This window comes from Culex pipiens, chromosome 3, assembly GCF_016801865.2.
Source record: "Culex pipiens pallens isolate TS chromosome 3, TS_CPP_V2, whole genome shotgun sequence".
Taxonomy (NCBI): Eukaryota; Metazoa; Arthropoda; class Insecta; order Diptera; family Culicidae; genus Culex; species Culex pipiens.
The window spans coordinates 99,868,699-99,889,922 of record NC_068939.1 but is presented as its reverse complement, the minus strand read 5'-3'; the positions used below and the strand labels follow the sequence as shown (position 1 = coordinate 99,889,922).

The window sequence follows — 21,224 nt, the reverse complement described above, 5'->3', positions numbered from 1 at the left end:
CCGAAGTGTTTTTGAAAATTTATTTTTTTATTTTTTGCTCAAGTGGCAAAAAGTTCAAGGAGTTCTAAAAGAGCTTCTCAAAATGAAAACAGCATTAAAGTTTGGAACATTGTATAAAGGAGTTTAAGTAATACCTTCCAGACTACAAAAATTTACAACTATATGTTATTTTAATTTGGATGTAAATCACAATCAGCCAAAAATGATGGTCATATTTCGAGCTTCTTTGAAATTGGAATTATTTTTACATTTTAGGCCGTTGCAAATATTTTTCAAAGTTTATGTCGCCCCCCCTCAGCTTTACGAACAGTAGAACAAAGGAAAGGGAGCGTTTTTTTTTTTGGGCTCTTATTCACCCTCTCTGGCTTGCTTTCGCTGCCGCTGCTGCCCATTTGAAATTTTTCTTGACCGATTCCTTCCGAAGTGCATACACCGCTTTTAAATGCAAATTCGTGCATTGAAATTTGCCTACGCTTTTTTCAAAATACTAGTGTTTTGAAATAGGAAAACTGCTTTAAATTTTCACTACACTCAAACCCCGATGGTTTGACACCAACTGTTGTCAAACGAACGGGGTCACTTTTTAGTTTGACACCCTCTTTACACGGAGTTCACACACACTATCAGACGTTTGTTTTGACAGTGTGCGTGAGCGCCGTGTAAAGAGTGACAGTTCGTCACTTTTTAGTTTGACTTTGACCAACCAACGGGGTACAAACTAAAAAAGTGTCAAACGAAAAAGTGACCAACCACCGGGGGTTGAGTGTAATAAGACCAACATTATTTTTTCAAGAAAAAAAATATTTTACAGAGCACACAAAATGATCTAAACATCACTTTTTCAGTTTTAGCTTAACCGGTGTTGTTTACTTTTTTAATCGTCTAAAAAGCTTTGATAATGAGAAACGATTCAAACTTGTTTTTTCAGTTAAAAACAAAAAAAAATATATTTTTTCAAGGTTTGAAAACATTGATATAGCTTTGCTCAAAAAAATAATTTTCTGAAACATAAAATTTGATATCACGAATTAAAAATATACCGATCAAAAAAATCAATGCAAAATATAATTATAAATATAAAATTATGATAAATATTCTCAAGCCTCGTATGGGCGAATCACTTAAAATGAATAAAAATTTCTTATCTTGATATTTTTGCCCAAATATTAAAATAAGTTTCATCATGAATTGCGCTGGATTTTGAATGATCTTTAATTGATTTTGACGAAATATGGTTCTGCCGCTGCATGTTGAAAAATTATACTTCGATGCCGGTTTGCTCTTTTGTACTAAGCTTGCTGGGATCTAGATAAAACAAAAGAGGACACGGGCATCGACTAATTATTTTTTTATTTTGAAGAAAGATTTTTTTCTTTTTTCTAATTGCACCAAAATGAAATCCAAAGCCAAATCAACTAATTATTTTACGAATCCGGTTAAGTTCTTTGCTTATACAATAAATTTAATACTAGATCAGATTTATACAGGCTTAGAAAAAAAGATCAAATTTGCCAACAAATTAAAGCAACATTTATAGTTCAATTCTGTGCATTTATCTGAAAAATAAATTAATAAAAAACAAAACCTAGCTTTCATTATCGTGTTATGAAATCTGAGAAAGATTCAGCCAACGCAATTCCCACAATGAATTTTTAAATCAACCTGTCTAATATTATTTAAAAATTAAACATAAAAATTAATAAATAACTGTGTTTCTGAATTTAACCATATTAAGGTCTCCAATTGCAATTATAAAATCAAAACTCATTGAAGCAATCATTGAAAATTAACCTCAATTTCAAATTTCTTGTAAACTTGGGAGCGGGCGCCAAATTGATGCTTCGCCAAGGGCGCCGTGGACCCAAGGTACGGCTCTGTCTATGAGAATCTTTTAGTAAGGAATGAAGAAGGCTCCAACCACATAGGTGGATTAAGTTAGTTTTTTTCTTCAAAATTTCATAAAATGTAATATGTTGAAAAAATCATGCTACATGCTGCATAAACTATTATTTTGGGACAAAGAAAGCGAGTAGTAAAAATTATTGCTTTTCGAATCAAGTGATGAAAAGTTGAACTGTTCAATACTCAAATGGATACTGAAAAGTACTTTTTGCAATTCCGACGTGAAACGAAATAGCCTACTTTTCTGTACCAAAAATAACAGAATCGAATAGCAACACTTTTCAAAATAAATGCTGAAAAGTTCTACTTTTCAGCACTCAAATGGGTGCTGAAAAGTTGAACTTTTCAGCACTTGTTTCGAAAAGTAACACTTTTCAAAATTTTTTTGATTTAAACGATTTATTGACAAAATACATGAAAATTTGACATAAAATTTCACTCAGTGTGTGTTTTTTGGAATTGCACTCGTTGCAAAACTTGATTTTTTCAGCACTCTTCGTATTTATCCAACTCGGTGAACCTCGTTGGATAAATGTACGACTCGTGCTGAAAAAATTCTCTTTTTGCAACTTGTTGCATAAACTACTATTAGAGTACTATTTTTGGAGTTTTGTTATTCGAGAATGACAGTAATAGTTAGTAGTTTTGCAACGGCTGAAGTCAAAGAAATTTCATTACATAAATAAATTATTAGTTTTTTTTGGGTTTAGAACCACTGCGACCATTGAGTTGATCTATTGCGGTATACCCATTTTGTTATCGCAAATTTCAGGATGACAAGTTACCATTTTGGGTTATGGTCATTGGCTGACACTGCGATGTACCCTAGTTTGGCAAGATTTCTAGGATGAAATCGCTGCATTCGCAAATCAAATGTTTTGATGGTTCAGTCTCACAGTTACAAATCCGACAGATATCAATTGGACCATTTTTTCAAGTGATTATTACTTTTGAAAATTTATGCATTTGTTCATCTGGTAATGTTTTATTAAATATTAACTGTTAATTAAAAAAAATTCTAAACCTTATCAAAAAGCTCAATAATCTACAAACAAAATGAAAACTAAAAACATAAAAAAATGATTAAATTTGCTTTTTTTAAGCGTTCTGGTTCAACGAATGAAAATATACAAAATGCATCGAAACTATTAAAACATATTTTTATCAAAAACCCATCGAAAAAAAAAATCCAGAAAATTCTTTGACAAATATTTTTAAGAACAACTCATGAATGCAACCATGTTAAAACTTACAGAAGTGAAACTTTTCAATTTAAAAAAAACTGCAAAAACGAATAGTGAATTGTCCCGTCCGTGTGGATCAATCGGACCGCGCACTGGACTCACAATCCAGAGGTTGCTGGTTCAAATCCCGCGGCGGGCGCTCTCAAGTTCAAAGTGTAAAAATGGGTATCCGGCGCCGTCGGCGAAGTCCTTGTAATTAAAAGGAAGACACTAGTGGTTGGCACTAGCAATAGTGGCCGACAGCTATAAAGTCAACTTCGTAAAAACGAATAAAAATAAGTGGTTGAATCGCGATTTTTTTTTTGTGTACTCTGATCATGAAACTTTTAAAGAACGTCAGATAAGAATAATTTTTCTGCACGCCTGTATGAAGACATCGGATTTCTTTTGCATCCTCATTCCCCCTAAAAATTGGTCAAATTCCCCCCCAGGGGGGAATTCCTCACCGGTTGAGAAACGCTGGTCTAATCGTTACAATTCTACGCATAATTTTAATTTTTTTAACTCATTCACGGAGTCATTAGTTGCCAAATCGGCTCAAAATTTTGGTGAAGACTCACTAAACAGGTCCGTGTGCATGACGAAGGCCGATTCTCAAAAAAGTTTATTTTGAAAAAACATAAATTTTTTTTTCTGTTTTTCATATGAAAAATCAACAATTTTTGATTTTTGTAATTTTTTAAAAACTTAAATTTCAAAATCGAGCTTTGTCATGCACACTAGCGTGGTTCACGTTTCTATGAAAAAGACAAAAGTTGTTATTTTGTCTTGCATCAACCGGAATTTCGTTCTTTTATGTCCCCAGAAGCACTCCTGAAAATTTGAGCCCATTTGGTAAGGTCTAGGAGCTCCAGTTTTAATTTGAAATTTATATGGGATTTTGATTTATTTTCCATGGGAAACTATCTTTTTTTACATTGTATTAGGATTTTTTTTATAAATCGATGAAATGACTTGATTCTTATAGTAGGAGATAGGTTTTAAACTGGGGAACAACTTTGTAGAACATACCAACATGCTAGGAAGTGACCCTTTAAAAATACAGATACTTTTAGATGGTGGCTTTTGAAGGGGCTTTACTTCAAAAGCCACCATCTAAAAGTATCTGTATCTTTAAAGGGTCACTTCCTAGCATGTTGGTATGTTCTACAAAGTTGTTCCCCAGTTCAAAACCTATCTCCTACTATAAGAATCAAGTCATTTCATCGATTTATAAAAAAAAAATCCTAATACAATGTAAAAAAAGATAGTTTCCCATGGAAAATAAATCAAAATCCCATATAAATTTCAAATTAAAACTGGAGCTCCTATACCTTACCAAATGGGCTCAAATTTTCAGGAGTGGTTCTGGGGACATAAAAGAACGAAATTCCGGTTGATGCAAGACAAAATAACAACTTTTGTCTTTTTCATAGAAACGTGAACCACGCTAATGCACACGGGATATGTCTTGAGAGTCCTCACTCCAAATTTGGTCCATCCCGTCTCGAGATATCGTGGCACCCGCAAATCAACTCGGTGTTTTGAGAAAAACGCTCACAAAGTTTGACAGTTCGCTTTGTGCATGGCAAAACTTTAAACTTAAATCGTCTTCGATTCACTTAAATCATAAAATAACTTCATGAAACTTTGAGGAGTGATTGGAAATCATCTTTTGAAAGGATTTAATAAATAATCGGGAATATGATTTTTTTGTGATTTTTTACATGTACAACCCCTTAAATTAACCCTCTACAACCTAACCCCGCCTTTAGACGCGTTTCGATCTAAAAAATCGTCAACAAACTATTTTCCAACCGATTTTTGATCTTTAAAAAGCATTGGAAAGGAGAACTATTAAAATTTTAGAAAATTTCAGGGTTGGAAGTTTAACTTCTGGAGTTTTTTTTGAAAAGGTCCTATAAACCAAATTTTCATTTTTTGCTTGTCAAGTCTTGTTTTATGTGACTTTGCCAATGTTTTTTAAAATGTCATTTTTTTAGGGGTCAACTGTGTTTTTCACTAACATTTTCTATATTTTCAGTAAAAAGAAGTATGCAGTAATTTTTGTAGTGTCGCAGACTATGCCTCTACGCATTTTTTTGCAATTTATATGATGATGGTGCGATTCTATACCAGAAAATGTGAAAAACTTGCAAAAAATTGAAAAAGTGACTGTAAAAACATGAAAAAATTAGACAGGCGAAATGTAATTATATTAGGTGGTAGAGTAGGCCAAATACTACCAAAATCAAACATAAACAAACAAAACAAGATAAATGCAAATTAAAATACTAAAAATGAAACAAGAAAAACATAAAACAAGAGAAGTAAAGTTTTTCGTAGAACAAAAGTTGCTCAAAATGACCTCCTAAACACGGGAAAAATAAATATTTTCGAAAAAAAATTGGGCAGTAGAGGGTTAACATAGTCTGGAAGAAGCAGATAATTGTTTGTTTTTTTCAGTTAGTCATTCAAAAATCTGCCATGTCTCTATCTGAAAAACGACCAACTTGACTACTTGGATGAAACTCCATCATGGTGGAGGCATCAAATGACCAAGAATGGTAAAGTTGGCTGAAATAAATGCTGGGACCACTGGTAACCAGTGCAATAGTGGTCGATGACTTCAATAAATCGCTACTGCGATGCCATTTTTTGCAGCCCCAAACCAACTAGTCTAAACCAAATCGGAGCAAAAGTGTGAGGTTTACTCCCTTTGAAATCTAATCTTCCTGAAAGGCTACGGAATAACAAGAGAGTGAGAGAGCCAAGTGCAATCGTGCACATAAAACGGGCAAAACCTGCGGTCGACTGCCAATTATTTCTTGTTAGCGAAAGGTGTTGAATTTACTTCTTTCTGATTATACGTTTTTGGGGGCCATTGCAGGACCAAAGCCAATATTCTGTTTTTTTTTATTTTGTTGTTGTTTTTTGGAAAGGTGATAGCAACGTTTTGTAGCGCGAGAGGTGCATTTAATTTGTTTGTCCGAGTGTTTGAATCTCCTTAAGATGTTAACTTTTTCCCGTGATTCTAGCGTGTTTGTGGCAATATTGTACCGAATCAAGCGTTGGCAATTCAAAATTGGCATTTGTTTTCTTAAACTTTGTCTTAAATCGAGTTCAACGCGCCTTTTAGCAACCATTAAACTATAAAAAATCTAAACACAGCGTTTGATAACATTTTACATTTGCTTTTTCTCCTATGTATACCGTGATGAGTATAGCCGTAGTTAACATTGAACATCTGTGAACGAGATCACAAAATGGTAGTAATCTGTGCCGACCCGGTGATGTAGTTACCGTCCCCGTTGGCAATGCAGGTAATTCGTTCCGGGACAATGTCCTCCTCAAAGTCGTGGCTCCCGTAGTAGGATTTCTCCCCACCACCTCGCCGATCACAGCCACTCCGGTGGCTGGACGAATAGCTGGCAGCTCGTCCAACGGAGTTGTTTCTATCTTTGGAGGTTGAACCACCACTAACCTGCTGCTGCTGTTGTCCTTGGACGTGGTGGGAGTTCTGTTGGTTATGGTGGTGGTACGATGACGACGAGGACGACACGGGATAATTGTGGTAATGTCCGCCTCCCGATTGCTAGGTGTGGGTCGAATGCGAATGGGCCACTGATATAGAGGTAGTCATGGCAAATGGGCCGTCCTCCTTGCGTCGCTTGTCCAGCGAGTCGTACAGCGGAAACTCGCAGCACAGGATGAACTTGAGCGCCCGGGGAACCTCGGAGTAGATGGCCGGTGGGATCGGAATCAGCGGCGACGTGCACGCTTTATACTTTCGATATTCCAGGTCACTGTGGAGGGGAAAAGTGGATAGAGAGTAGGCAACAGGTCAGGTCAATCAATCGCTATAGCTGTAGCTGGGGGTGTCGTGTTATTGGGTAGTAAGTGAAACGCTAAACTAATTACGACCTCCCCATATGATGAGACGTGGAACTCGACGGAGCTATACAATTTTCTGATTAGTTTTCGCTCCCAGCTGTTGATGGGTTACTAGCAGTGCAACAGTTTGAAAAACCAATTATAAAAAGTTTCGCAAAGTATGCCATGCCTGCGAAAATTATTCGTTTCATGCTCCCTGAGACAGTTACTCTGCCCAGCAGCCGATTTCATCGGAAATCATCAAGGTGAAACGGGACACTGTTTCTTGGACAATTTTTGTTCAACTTTAATCAATGGCTGAACTCGACAGATTGTTTGCTTGAAACAGACAGATTTAGACCGATTTTAGCGTGACATACTTTATGGATGACGCCTTAGTTGAAGACAAAAAACTGGCAAAAAACAGATTTAGTAGGTTGAACCTGGTTACTTCTTCTTCAAATTAACATTTCGCAACTGCGTCAGATCGGTCCATGAAGCCGATAAATCCGTTAAAACCATCAATAAATAAACAGTCACACAAAAGCTTCGATACACAAAACCATGTTACCTATAGTCAAACTTTTTTTCTATACGCAATAATGCTAAAAAAAAAAAAATAACATGCCATTAAATTGCAAACTTACTCTCGGTACTTTTCGTCCGCGGACCGTTCCCGCACGGGGATGCCGGACAGGAACAGGATGATGAGGGTGGTGAAAATTGGCGACATAATTGCCACCCACTCGATGCCGTCGATGACGTTCAGCGAGATGACGAAGATTCCCCACCAAATAACGATCTCGCCGAAATAGTTGGGATGCCTCGACATCCGCCAGAGTCCTGTTTTTTGTCGGTAGCGGCAGGGTGAGGGAAAGAGAGAAAGAGAACGAAAGTGTCAGAACGAGAAGGCGCGCACATTATTGAGAGATAAACTCTTCCGAGTGCCGAAGCCGAGACGAGCCACGAGCCATATTCGGTAATCAAATTTATGAATAAATCATCGATTCGTGTGTACGTGTGAAAATAAGCGAAAGCGCGCGCTCTGCCAACTGTAAAAGTGCTATAAAAATTCAATAAACATCACATCTTTATGTGTGGTTTGCCACACTTTGGGCTGTGAAAACGGGAAAGAAGGGATGTTTGCGATTTGGATAACTTTTCGGATGGGCTGGTTGGATTGACATATTAAAAATTTATCCCATTTGAGGATTCACTCAAGACGGGTTTCATGCTTCGTTAGATCGAATTCGCAAAAATTGTCCGTTTGGTGTCTAGGTTTCTCAATTTCGGGTATTCCTAGCTGGGTTATTTTCCGCCATCTCACATTGCAGCAGGGATGCCAGATGATTTTTTAAAATGTCTGTGAAAAAGTCTGTGTATGTCTGTGTCTTTGTCTAAAATTCAAATAAATCAATTTACAGTCATAGAAATCTATCAAAAATTGTGTTTTTAAGCATTTGAAGACTAACAAAATAAGTTTCGATTGATATTTTAACAAAATAACAATTAAATGAAGTTTTTAAAAAGTCTGTGTACATCAAAAAATGTCTGACACGAGCTCAAATGTCTGTGAAACACAGACAAATCTGTGTATCTGGCATCCCTGCATTGCAGTTCCCCGACCATTTAAACATTTAAAAAATAAATAGTTTAAAAAAAATGCATCTCGATCTGGAGGTAAAGTAGAATATGAATGTTGAAGAACCGTCCCACGATTTGTAGTAAAAAACACAGCCAAAGTTTTGCAAGTTAAAAAATAGCCCTAAAAAAGTATTTTTTAACATCAGCCAAGTCATATAATAAATAGAAAATATGTACGACATATACAAATTTATTTATTTGCGGAATTAAAAAAAAAATCTTCAATTGATGATTTCGAATTTGGCAGAGATTTGCTCACAACCAGGCCTGCAAAATGTTTCCAACCCATCGTACACATGAAGCAAACTTAAATGTCAGTTCACTGCTAGCATCTGACTGTAAGCCTACTGTGTCCGTTCAACCACTGCCGCCTGACTCGTGCCGGTCGGCTGCTGGAGAATGAGAGACGTGAAAAAATGAGCTACACTCACTCAATTCGTGCCGTATGACTGACTCGTAAAATCCTCTCTAAACACTATTTTGACTATTTTTAAACAAATGAATGGTTCTAGACTGTGCAAAACACTTAAAACAACCATAACTTATATTCAAAATTACATTTCCACGCATAAATACCAATTTTTTGTGTAAAAACTTGTTCTTTATGTGTGTGCGTGCAACGTCGAATGAGCGTTGGTCGACTACTGCCTCGCATTGCAGCTGCTCATTGAGCTAGGGCACTCACGACTGAGTCGGGTTTGTTTATGTCACGGTTTTGCGGTTCAGTGAATGGATCTGAAAAAATCGTGTATGCGTCGCCGATTTTCGCGTCAGGACCCCTGACATTTTCAGCTCTGCTCACAACTTCTTCACCCGTAAAGGTTCGTGTAACGAGAAAGGTCAGCTTGTAAGTTTGTAAGTGGAGAAGAGACTCTTGAGAATGCTCTGCAATCAATTGTCACTCTTATTCATCTCAAGAGCATAACTATCTCTTTGGAATAATGATGTCGTTTGTCACGTTACCGTATCGTGCTGAACCCTCCCCTGATATTTTTTGCAACATTGTTGCTGTCGAATGATGTTGTCTTGTTGAAAGAAAATTTGTTTGCCATTCTGAATCAGATGGGTGGAAATTGTTGATTGCAAAACTAACAACTGAACTTTAAACTTCAAATATCAAACGGGGGAAATAGTGCCACTCTCAAGCCAAACATTGCAAATTGGAAAGCACTGTAGCGTACGGAAATATGTTCTTGAATGTAAGAGTGAAAAAAATAAAGAGGAAGAAAAGATTTCGACTGTCTTTCCGGAAAGCTGAGCTGCTCCTTTCCGGGATTGCAAACCAAACAAACAAACAAACAATGAGAGCATCAGCAGCAGCACAGAAGCACTCTCCTGTCTGATTTCTCCCATTCATGGCTACAATCGAGGGGGCCCACTCATGCGATTTGCGAGTTATCAAATACCCCTTCCCCTCCTTTCTGCCCACGTGCTCAGCGTTTATACAGCTACTAAATAGCACACGCTTCAGTTGGAAAACAGTTGGTCCAAATAATCCGATTACGAATTGAAAGATAAATATTGTAGTGGATCAAAGAGCAAGCATTCGTTCTTTGTCGGTACACTGGTGGAAGGAGGTTGATTTTTAAGACTCTTGCTAGATTTGGAACTCTCAGCGATAGTTTTTGAATATTTTTAATTTAAAAAAACAAAATGAGACTCAAAAAATAAATGTTCTGAATCAAAGAAAGATAAAATGATCAATAATGTATTGTAAATTTGAACTGAGGCCAAAAATTACCCAAAATGATACTGCACTTTACAAGCTGTCAGTCATAAGCTAGCCTCCATTTGGTGGTTATGAAATTGTATAATAATACCAACCCATAAACATCCATCAACATTTCTTCCGCCGGAAGAATCGAGAAAGAATACGCCAAATTGCGTGCAAGAAATTTGAGCCAGCAAAAAAAAGCAACCACTAAATGATGTAAAGAAAAAAAAATTAGGGCAAAGAACGAATGCTGCTGTTCTTTGGTTGGACTTCCAACGAGAAGATGTGATAAGATTAATGATTGACATTAGCCAAGATGATGACAATGACACATAAAGGCAATGTTAATGAAGGCAGCAAAAATGTTATGACTTACGTCCCATCATGGGCGGGTTGGGCAAAAAGCAAAGGACATCAAAACTAAAAATAGAACATAAAATATTTTGTTGTGCAACGTTGATAGCAGCAAAAAAAATGTGGATAAGTTGGAACCCAAAAACGTGAAGACATATTTGTCAGTTTCAATTACAATCCCAGTACTAAATAGTAAATATTGTTTTTTTTTATCTTAAATGCGCGATAACTCGCGATGGTTACAAACAAACACATTGTTTGAAATTGTCTACTCTACAACTTTGTAAACATTATTATACTCTAAAAAATAACCCTAAAAAGTTAAAAAAAACAAGACATTTTTAAATGAAAATTTTTGTACTAAATGGAAAAATCACCCTTCTGGGTTATTGCAGGTTCGAAAAGTACATTCAATTTTCCATAAGATTTCATGTGCGAATTTTGTATACAGTTGAGTAATGTAAAATGGCACAATTTTTTTAAATCATCACCATCACCGTTTATTGAAAATACGTATTTTTCAAATGTTCAAAATTGGAAGTAGTTGTACCACCTCACCGTAACGAGATATCGAAAAATGGAGCTTGAAATCGTGATCAGAGGCAAAAATAAACCACTAGGACAAATTATTATGCAAATCGAAGAGGGGTCGGGTCAACTTTCATGCGATTTCGTCTGAGTTGGTGGAGAATTAATTTTTTTTAAAGGAAAGTGATTTTGGATACCTCCTTTTTGAACGTTTCTGAACAGTTTATTTTTAATTTGTATCTGGATGTAAATTCTTTTAATTCGACTTTTCATACCAACAATAACTGCGGAATGGTTATTTTTCTAATGTAACTTTTTTTCTGAGAAGTCTTAAGCAATACCTACAAATTTGCCGAATGCACCAAAATTATGGATGGATGAACGCAGAATGTCTTCTTTTTTTATAAGAAAAGAAAAGTTGAATCGAATAAAAAATCTTTGTCCGAAGCCTCACAGAACTGCACCCCTACAATTCAGCCCTTCAATGGACGATGAAATTCCTAATTTGAACCATTCTTATGCGTATGTGCTACACAGTAAAAAATAATGTAAATTTGGAAGCTGTAATTTTGGAAGGTTGAATATTACCTCTTTTATGATGTAATTTTACCTCAATTTTGACTGAATAAGTGATATTACACCAGAAAAGAGGTAAAATTACACATTTCCAGAGTTAAAATTATATCTTTTTTATGACGTAAAAGAGGTACCCCTTTCCAGATGTAATATTACCGTGATTTTTTTTTTCTGTGTATAAGCAATCAAATTGCAGGGTTGTTACGGACGGCGCGGATCGCGCGGATGGCGCGTATCGCGCGGATCTGGCGCGGATTTGCTGGCTAATTTTGCTCAGGCGCGGATTTCGCGCGGATAGCAATTTTGATTAACAAAATAATTGAGAACGATAGAATTTCTTTCAAATTACAAAGGAAAATATTATTAGTAATTAAATAAATTCAATCTTTTTCGTTGAGTGCGAAAAAATCAATTTCTAAGAAGTTGTTAATGAAGAAAATTTTCTTCTAAAAATTATTGATTGTTTTTTTTTTAATACAAAACTTTGGAATAATCTTCAAGGAGCGATTTTTTTAATGTATTGAGATTTGTTATATTAATTTAACATAACATTACAACTCATTATTTTTAAAACATCAAGTAGTAAATCCCTAGTATTTATTCAAATAAATACCAATTTTATTAAAATCAAATAAACAAAATTCAAAAAACCACAGAATTTTAAAAAATTGAAGCTATGAAACTTTTTAGATTTTTGTGTTTTTTCAATATAAAAATTTAAATTTTTAGATTTTTGGTTTATTGAAAAAATTAAAAAATTCTGTTGCCACTCTGATTCTGAACTCTGAATCTCCGTCTAAAAGCGAAATGTAATGTTAAAATTAAAAAATAAGAAATCTGGAATTCAACAATTTGGAATAAAAAAGAAACAGAATTCATGATTTGAAATTGTCAAAACTTACCGACTCAAAAACGTGAAAAAGTACGAATTATTAAATTGAAAAATGAGAATATTGCAATTGATTTTTTTGTTTATTTTTATTTTTTTAAGAAAGTTCTTAAGTTTCCAAATTATTAAATTATTAAATTATTAAATTATTAAATTATTAAATTATTAAATTATTAAATTATTAAATTATTAAATTATTAAATTATTAAATTATTAAATTATTAAATTATTAAATTATTAAATTATTAAATTATTAAATTATTAAATTATTAAATTACTAAATTATTAAATTTTTAAATTATTAAATTATTAAATTATTAAATTATTAAATTATTAAATTATTAAATTATTAAATTATTAAATTATTAAATTATTAAATTATTAAATTATTAAATTATTAAATTATTAAATTATTAAATTATTAAATTATTAAATTATTAAATTATTAAATTATTAAATTATTAAATTATTAAATTATTAAATTATTAAATTATTAAATTATTAAATTATTAAATTATTAAATTATTAAATTATTAAATTATTAAATTATTAAATTATTAAATTATTAAATTATTAAATTATTAAATTATTAAATTATTAAATTATTAAATTATTAAATTATTAAATTATTAAATTATTAAATTATTAAATTATTAAATTATTAAATTATTAAATTATTAAATTATTAAATTATTAAATTATTAAATTATTAAATTATTAAATTATTAAATTATTAAATTATTAAATTATTAAATTATTAAATTATTAAATTATTAAATTATTAAATTATTAAATTATTAAATTATTAAATTATTAAATTATTAAATTATTAAATTATTAAATTATTAAATTATTAAATTATTAAATTATTAAATTATTAAATTATTAAATTATTAAATTATTAAATTATTAAATTATTAAATTATTAAATTATTAAATTATTAAATTATTAAATTATTAAATTATTAAATTATTAAATTATTAAATTATTAAATTATTAAATTATTAAATTATTAAATTATTAAATTATTAAATTATTAAATTATTAAATTATTAAATTATTAAATTATTAAATTATTAAATTATTAAATTATTAAATTATTAAATTATTAAATTATTAAATTATTAAATTATTAAATTATTAAATTATTAAATTATTAAATTATTAAATTATTAAATTATTAAATTATTAAATTATTAAATTATTAAATTATTAAATTATTAAATTATTAAATTATTAAATTATTAAATTATTAAATTATTAAATTATTAAATTATTAAATTATTAAATTATTAAATTATTAAATTATTAAATTATTAAATTATTAAATTATTAAATTATTAAATTATTAAATTATTAAATTATTAAATTATTAAATTATTAAATTATTAAATTATTAAATTATTAAATTATTAAATTATTAAATTATTAAATTATTGAATTATTAAATTATTAAATTATTAAATTATTAAATTATTAAATTATTAAATTATTAAATTATTAAATTATTAAATTATTAAATTATTAAATTATTAAATTATTAAATTATTAAATTATTAAATTATTAAATTTTTAAATTATTAAATTATTAAATTATTAAATTATTAAATTATTAAATTATTAAATTATTAAATTATTAAATTATTAAATTATAAAATTATAAAATTATAAAATTATAAAATTATTAAATTATTAAATTATTAAATTATTAAATTATTAAATTAATAAATTATTAAATTATTAAATTATAAAATTATTAAATTATTAAATTATTAAATTATTAAATTATTAAATTATTAAATTATTAAATTATTAAATTATTAAATTATTAAATTATTAAATTATTAAATTATTAAATTATTAAATTATTAAATTATTAAATTATTAAATTATTAAATTATTAAATTATTAAATTATTAAATTATTAAATTATTAAATTATTAAATTATTAAATTATTAAATTATTAAATTATTAAATTATTAAATTATTAAATTATTAAATTATTAAATTATTAAATTATTAAATTATTAAATTATTAAATTATTAAATTATTAAATTATTAAATTATTAAATTTTTAAATTATTAAATTATTAAATTATTAAATTATTAAATTATTAAATTATTAAATTATTAAATTATTAAATTATTAAATTATTAAATTATTAAATTATTAAATTATTAAATTATTAAATTATTAAATTATTAAATTATTAAATTATTAAATTATTAAATTATTAAATTATTAAATTATTAAATTATTAAATTATTAAATTATTAAATTATTAAATTATTAAATTATTAAATTATTAAATTATTAAATTATTAAATTATTAAATTATTAAATTATTAAATTATTAAATTATTAAATTATTAAATTATTAAATTATTAAATTATTAAATTATTAAATTATTAAATTATTAAATTATTAAATTATTAAATTATTAAATTATTAAATTATTAAATTATTAAATTATTAAATTATTAAATTATTAAATTATTAAATTATTAAATTATTAAATTATTAAATTATTAAATTATTAAATTATTAAATTATTAAATTATTAAATTATTAAATTATTAAATTATTAAATTATTAAATTATTAAATTATTAAATTATTAAATTATTAAATTATTAAATTATTAAATTATTAAATTATTAAATTATTAAATTATTAAATTATTAAATTATTAAATTATTAAATTATTAAATTATTAAATTATTAAATTATTAAATTATTAAATTATTAAATTATTAAATTATTAAATTATTAAATTATTAAATTATTAAATTATTAAATTATTAAATTATTAAATTATTAAATTATTAAATTATTAAATTATTAAATTATTAAATTATTAAATTATTAAATTATTAAATTATTAAATTATTAAATTATTAAATTATTAAATTATTAAATTATTAAATTATTAAATTATTAAATTATTAAATTATTAAATTATTAAATTATTAAATTATTAAATTATTAAATTATTAAATTATTAAATTATTAAATTATTAAATTATTAAATTATTAAATTATTAAATTATTAAATTATTAAATTATTAAATTATTAAATTATTAAATTATTAAATTATTAAATTATTAAATTATTAAATTATTAAATTATTAAATTATTAAATTATTAAATTATTAAATTATTAAATTATTAAATTATTAAATTATTAAATTATTAAATTACTAAATTATTAAATTATTAAATTATTAAATTATTAAATTATTAAATTATTAAATTATTAAATTATTAAATTATTAAATTATTAAATTATTAAATTATTAAATTATTAAATTATTAAATTATTAAATTATTAAATTATTAAATTATTAAATTATTAAATTATTAAATTATTAAATTATTAAATTATTAAATTATTAAATTATTAAATTATTAAATTATTAAATTGTTAAATTATTAAATTATTAAATTATTAAATTATTAAATTATTAAATTATTAAATTATTAAATTATTAAATTATTAAATTATTAAATTATTAAATTATTAAATTATTAAATTATTAAATTATTAAATTATTAAATTATTAAATTATTAAATTATTAAATTATTAAATTATTAAATTATTAAATTATTAAATTATTAAATTATTAAATTATTAAATTATTAAATTATTAAATTATTAAATTATTAAATTATTAAATTATTAAATTATTAAATCATTAAATTAATCAATTAATAAATTATTAAACTATTAAAAAAAAATTGCCGTTTTTTAGTTCGGATCATTTTTGGAGTCATATTTTTGTTAAGAGAAATTTAGAGAAGAAAATAGTAGAAATTTCGTGTTTCGATTTTCCACAGTGTAGAGTTTTGGCGAGAATTATCAAGTAGTAAAGCCCTAGATTTTATAATTTGTTGATTTTTTTATAGTTTAATTTTTTTTTAAATTTTCGAATTATATTTTTTTACTGAATTTGTTTTTAAAGCAACGATATTAAAAGTGTTGCAAAAAATGCTAATATTGTTTCAGAAATGGCAAAAATGGTTTTATTTGGTACAGGTGGGATATGAATCCACAACTGATCATCGGTACTGATCAAAATGTCTTCTGTATTATTCGTTTTTGTTTAAAAATTTCATTCATTATGTTACTCCTAGTGTTACTCTCTTCTTTGTTTGTCGCGATTTTTTTTTATATGGCGCGGATTTCGCGCGGATTGGGTTTTGGGGTCGGCGCGGATCTGGCGCGGATTTTTTCTCGACTTTTCCGTAACAACCCTGAAATTGTAACATCTCGCTTTTAAAAAAATAGCCACAATACTCACCATCGTTGCAGAATTTGCCCTGATTAACCGGGTCCTGGCGGAACGAAAACTTTTGCAGGTCGGCGTACGTTTCGGCCAGCAGCCCCGTGATGAACATGCCGGTCCCGGCCGAGTCCAGCGTGGTCATCGTGCGGGGCGCGTGCGGTATCGAGTGCCGCGGGGAATTGATGATAATAACTGGCAGCGATACGACAAACACCCAGACGGCCTGCGGGTTCGGAAAGACAAGAGCAAAAACACGGGGTTGTATGATAAGAAGCTTCCTGGGTAAGCTCTGCTGTGGGGAGTAAGGTTCTTCTTCTATAGAGGTGGGTTTGCATGTGCGAGTGTCATAAGTTATATTAGTTTAAATTAAGGTCAGGTAGTTTCATTTTATCGACTCCCTTAATTTGCATTTTCGATGGGTCTTCGAGCAGCAGGTGCCGTCAGGTGTTGAAATAAAGTTGGAAACTTATCTAAAAAATGTTGTTCTTATGACACAAATGTTTATGATAAAAAATGTTCTGGGATGTTCGACTACACACATTTTTTTAAATAGTTTAAAATTTTATAAAATCAATTTGAAACAATAAAAAAAAAAACATTTTTCACCTTAAAACTGAATTCTTTGTAGATTTGAGCCCATCTTGAATTACTTTTTGAGTTTTTTAATTAAGATTGTTCATCGTTCATCAGTAATCATGTAACAATACATTTGCGTTTGTATTTTCAAATTATTAGAACGCAGTCATCCCACATTTAAAGAACACTCACAATCTTAAAATACTTCTTCGGTATGTTGGTATTAGCAACGATAAACAAAGCATCTTAAGAGGCAGTTTTTGTAAATATTGCTCAGTTTGTTCTAGAGGTCGTATCGAGGTGCTCCGATTTGGATGAAACTTTCAGCGTTTGTTTGTCTATACATGAGATGAACTCATGTCAAACATGAGCCCTCTACGACAAAGGGAAGTGGGGTAAAACTGGTTGGAGGTCCAAAAACCATGAAAAATCTTAAAATTGCTCGCATTTCCGTAAAAAATCACCAATTCCAACTCTCTTAGATGCATTTTAAAGGACTTTTGAAGCACTTTAAAATGTGCCATAAACATCCAGGATTGGTTTAACTTTTTCTCATAGCTTTTGCAAATTACTGTTAAAAATTTATTTTTTTAAACCTTAATATTGTTTTGCAACAGCCTCCAACACCCATACTCCTTTAGGTCAAAAGTTAGGGATTTCATGGACTATAAGCCTACAGAATTAACTTTTTGGCCAATCGCAGTTTTTCTCATAGATTTACGATTTTCTCTAACAAACTTTTTACATCGTTAACTTTTGCCCTGTAGCCCAAGGAGACGGCACTTTTTGGTCAAAATTATTATATATTTGAATTCCTTAGGAATTTCACGTATGTTTGAAGGTAAAAAGTTGTTAATTTGATTTAAAAAATGTCATTTAGAATGAATTAAAATATTTTTTAGCATTTTGTCCGATTAGGGATAAAACAGATATTTGATTCATCATTTAGTTGCCATTTTGTGCATCTCACAATGCCTCTTTTGACCTTCACAGATCCCCAAAATTCGATTTCAATCCTAAGATATTCAATGAAAACCAAAAAAGCTCCGAAATTTGTTGTCACTTTTCATATAAAAGTAAGTGACGAATTGCCTCTCTAGGTTAAAGTCACGTTAATAAAATAAACAACAACATATAATAGTAGTTTATGCAACAAGTTGCAAAAAGAGGATTTTTTCAGCACGAGTCGTACATTTATCCAACGAGGTTCACCGAGTTGGATAAATACGAAGAGTGCTGAAAAAATCAAGTTTTGCAACAAGTTCCATACAACATTTTTTGCAATTCCAAAAAACACACACTGAGTCAAATTTTATGTCAAATTTTCAAGTATTTTGTCAATAAATCGTTTAAATCACCGATTCTCAACCTTCTTCTAGGTCGGTACCCCCTGCCATATGAAAAAAGTAGGCCCGGCACCCCCGTTGAGAATCGCTGGTTTAAATTAAAAAAATGTTGAAAAGTGTTACTTTTCGAAACAAGTGCTGAAAAGTTCAACTTTTAAGCACCCATTTGAGTGCTGAAAAGTAGTACTTTTCAGCATTTATTTTGAAAAGTGTTGCTATTCGATTCTGTTATTTTTGGTACAGAAAAGTAGGCTATTTCGTCTTTCAAGAATGACAGGAAAAGTAAGTTGTTTCACGACGGAATTGCAAAATAGTAGTTTCAATCTTGTCGTGCTATCTTGTCACTCCCTGAAAATTGATGTAAGTGCGACAAAAGGCCAAAGGGATTTCAAGTCAGGATGCGTTTGTCGCACGTACAAGCTAGACTACCGTAAACATGTGTAATTATAACTCGGGACTCCAGCAACCATTTCAACCAAACTTCGGGACAATGCACAGAATGGTCGGTCAAACAAAACGTGTTTGTTATTGTTCACATTGCTCTCATTTTTATTTATTCAAGGTCAAACATTAAAACGCGTTTTTCTCGGAACGTCAAAATGGTGGGTGCGACAAGATAGCACGACGATGTCTATTTTACGTATAAATCACAGGGTAAACCAAATATAACTTTTTTTTTCAAAAATGTTTGATTTAATTATTTTTCAATATCAAAATTACGCTAAAATTTGTTCCATGATTTCAATTGAATTTCTCATGTTTTCAGACAAAATGCTTTCTTGGGTTTATGAATTTTTGTTCATGTCTATTGCGAGTATTTGAACATATCTCCATTTGTTACTATTGCTATTTCTGTTCTTTGTTTAAAATAGATTATTAAACATAGTTATACATTTTTTAATAAAAAAAATTAAAATTGATTTTTGTTGAACAGAAGTTGTCTAAAAACTGCCGTTTCAATTTAAGTAGGGTAGAGTAGTCATCAATGAGACACTTTTGGTTTTCAACTTTCAATGATTTTTCTATTTTTTCATCGGCATGTTTTAATGAGCTTTTTGTTCCATTTTCTTTCTTTAAGTGTGTTCTAACATTGACCAAAATATGAGATCGATCCGACATCTACAGCCAGAGTTATTCAACTGTCTCATTGTAGACGCACTTGGCAGGAACAATGAGACAGCTGGGGAACAAGGAGACACTCTACGAAAATCAACATTTTTCTAGCAAAAAATCATGTTTTTGTATTGTTCCATTGCAGGTGACTTGCCTTGGACATTTTAGAGCAATTTTGTCAACATGAAACTTTTAATAACAAAAGTTTCACTAAAAAGTATTTTAATTTTGTAAAATCCATATATTAATACCAAATAACTTTGTATTTTTGGCTAAATGAAGTTTAAACTCTATAAATATGCCAAAAATCACTTTTAATTCATGTTTTGAAAGATTTCCATCGATTTTGAAAAGTTTATTGAAGAAAAATCAAAGTGTCTCATTGTTACCCATGGGCCTAAAAGAGTGGGGAACAATGAGACAGTCCTGGATTCTGGGTGTATTCTAAATTTTGGCCAAATCTAATGAAAGGACATTGTAGCCCAACTTAATCCCTATGGAACGTCGAAAGACATTTGAAGAAATATTAGTTTTGGTGTAAATGGCAGCCTACGAGCGAAATAGTAGTTTATGCAACAAGTTGCAAAAAGAGGATTTTTTCAGCACGAGTCGTACATTTATCCAACGAGGTTCACCGAGTTGGATAAATACGAAGAGTGCTGAAAAATCAAGTTTTGCAACGAGTCCCATACAACATTTTTTGCAAATCCGAAAAACACCCATTAAGTGAAATTTAAGTCAAATTTTGATGCATTTTGTCAATAAATCGTTTAAATCAAAACAATGTTGAAAAGTGTTACTTTTCGAAACAAGTGCTGAAAAGTTCAACTTTTCAGCACCCATTTCAGTGCTGAAAAGTAGAACTTTTCAGCATTTATTTTGAAAAGTGTTGCTATTCGATTCTGTTATTTTTGGTACAGAAAAGTAGGCTATTTCGTCGTTCAAGAATGACAGGAAAAGTAAGTAGATTTACTTTTACACCCCAGAATCAAACATTTATGAATTACTTTTCAAGGGAGCGTCCATAACCGAAGTCACTTATATGGCAGACGTGTATCCAGTAGACACACCTTTCCCCCAAATATGAGCCTGATTGGTTAAAACTACGACTTGTGAGAGCCATTTTATCATTGTTCCCCGTGTCTCATTGATGACTACTCTACCCTACTACTTTTTCCAGAAAATATTCCGTTT

At 29.2% G+C, this 21,224-nt stretch overlaps 1 protein-coding gene across 4 annotated transcripts in view; it reads right to left on the bottom strand.

Moving 5' to 3' along the window:
* Positions 1-5,607: 5,607 nt before the first annotated feature.
* LOC120421929 (uncharacterized) overlaps positions 5,608-21,224 on the bottom strand; it is a 55,674-nt gene continuing 40,057 nt past the window's right edge. For all 4 annotated transcript variants that reach the window (XM_039585228.2, XM_039585231.2, XM_039585229.2 and 1 more), the window contains exons 4-6: positions 17,011-17,218; positions 7,646-7,841; positions 5,608-6,931 (exon numbers count right to left, since the gene is read on the bottom strand). In XM_039585228.2, the coding sequence (XP_039441162.1) occupies positions 6,721-6,931; positions 7,646-7,841; positions 17,011-17,218 (615 nt within the window). In that variant the 3' untranslated portion in view covers positions 5,608-6,720. The remainder of the gene's footprint in view (positions 6,932-7,645; positions 7,842-17,010; positions 17,219-21,224) is intronic.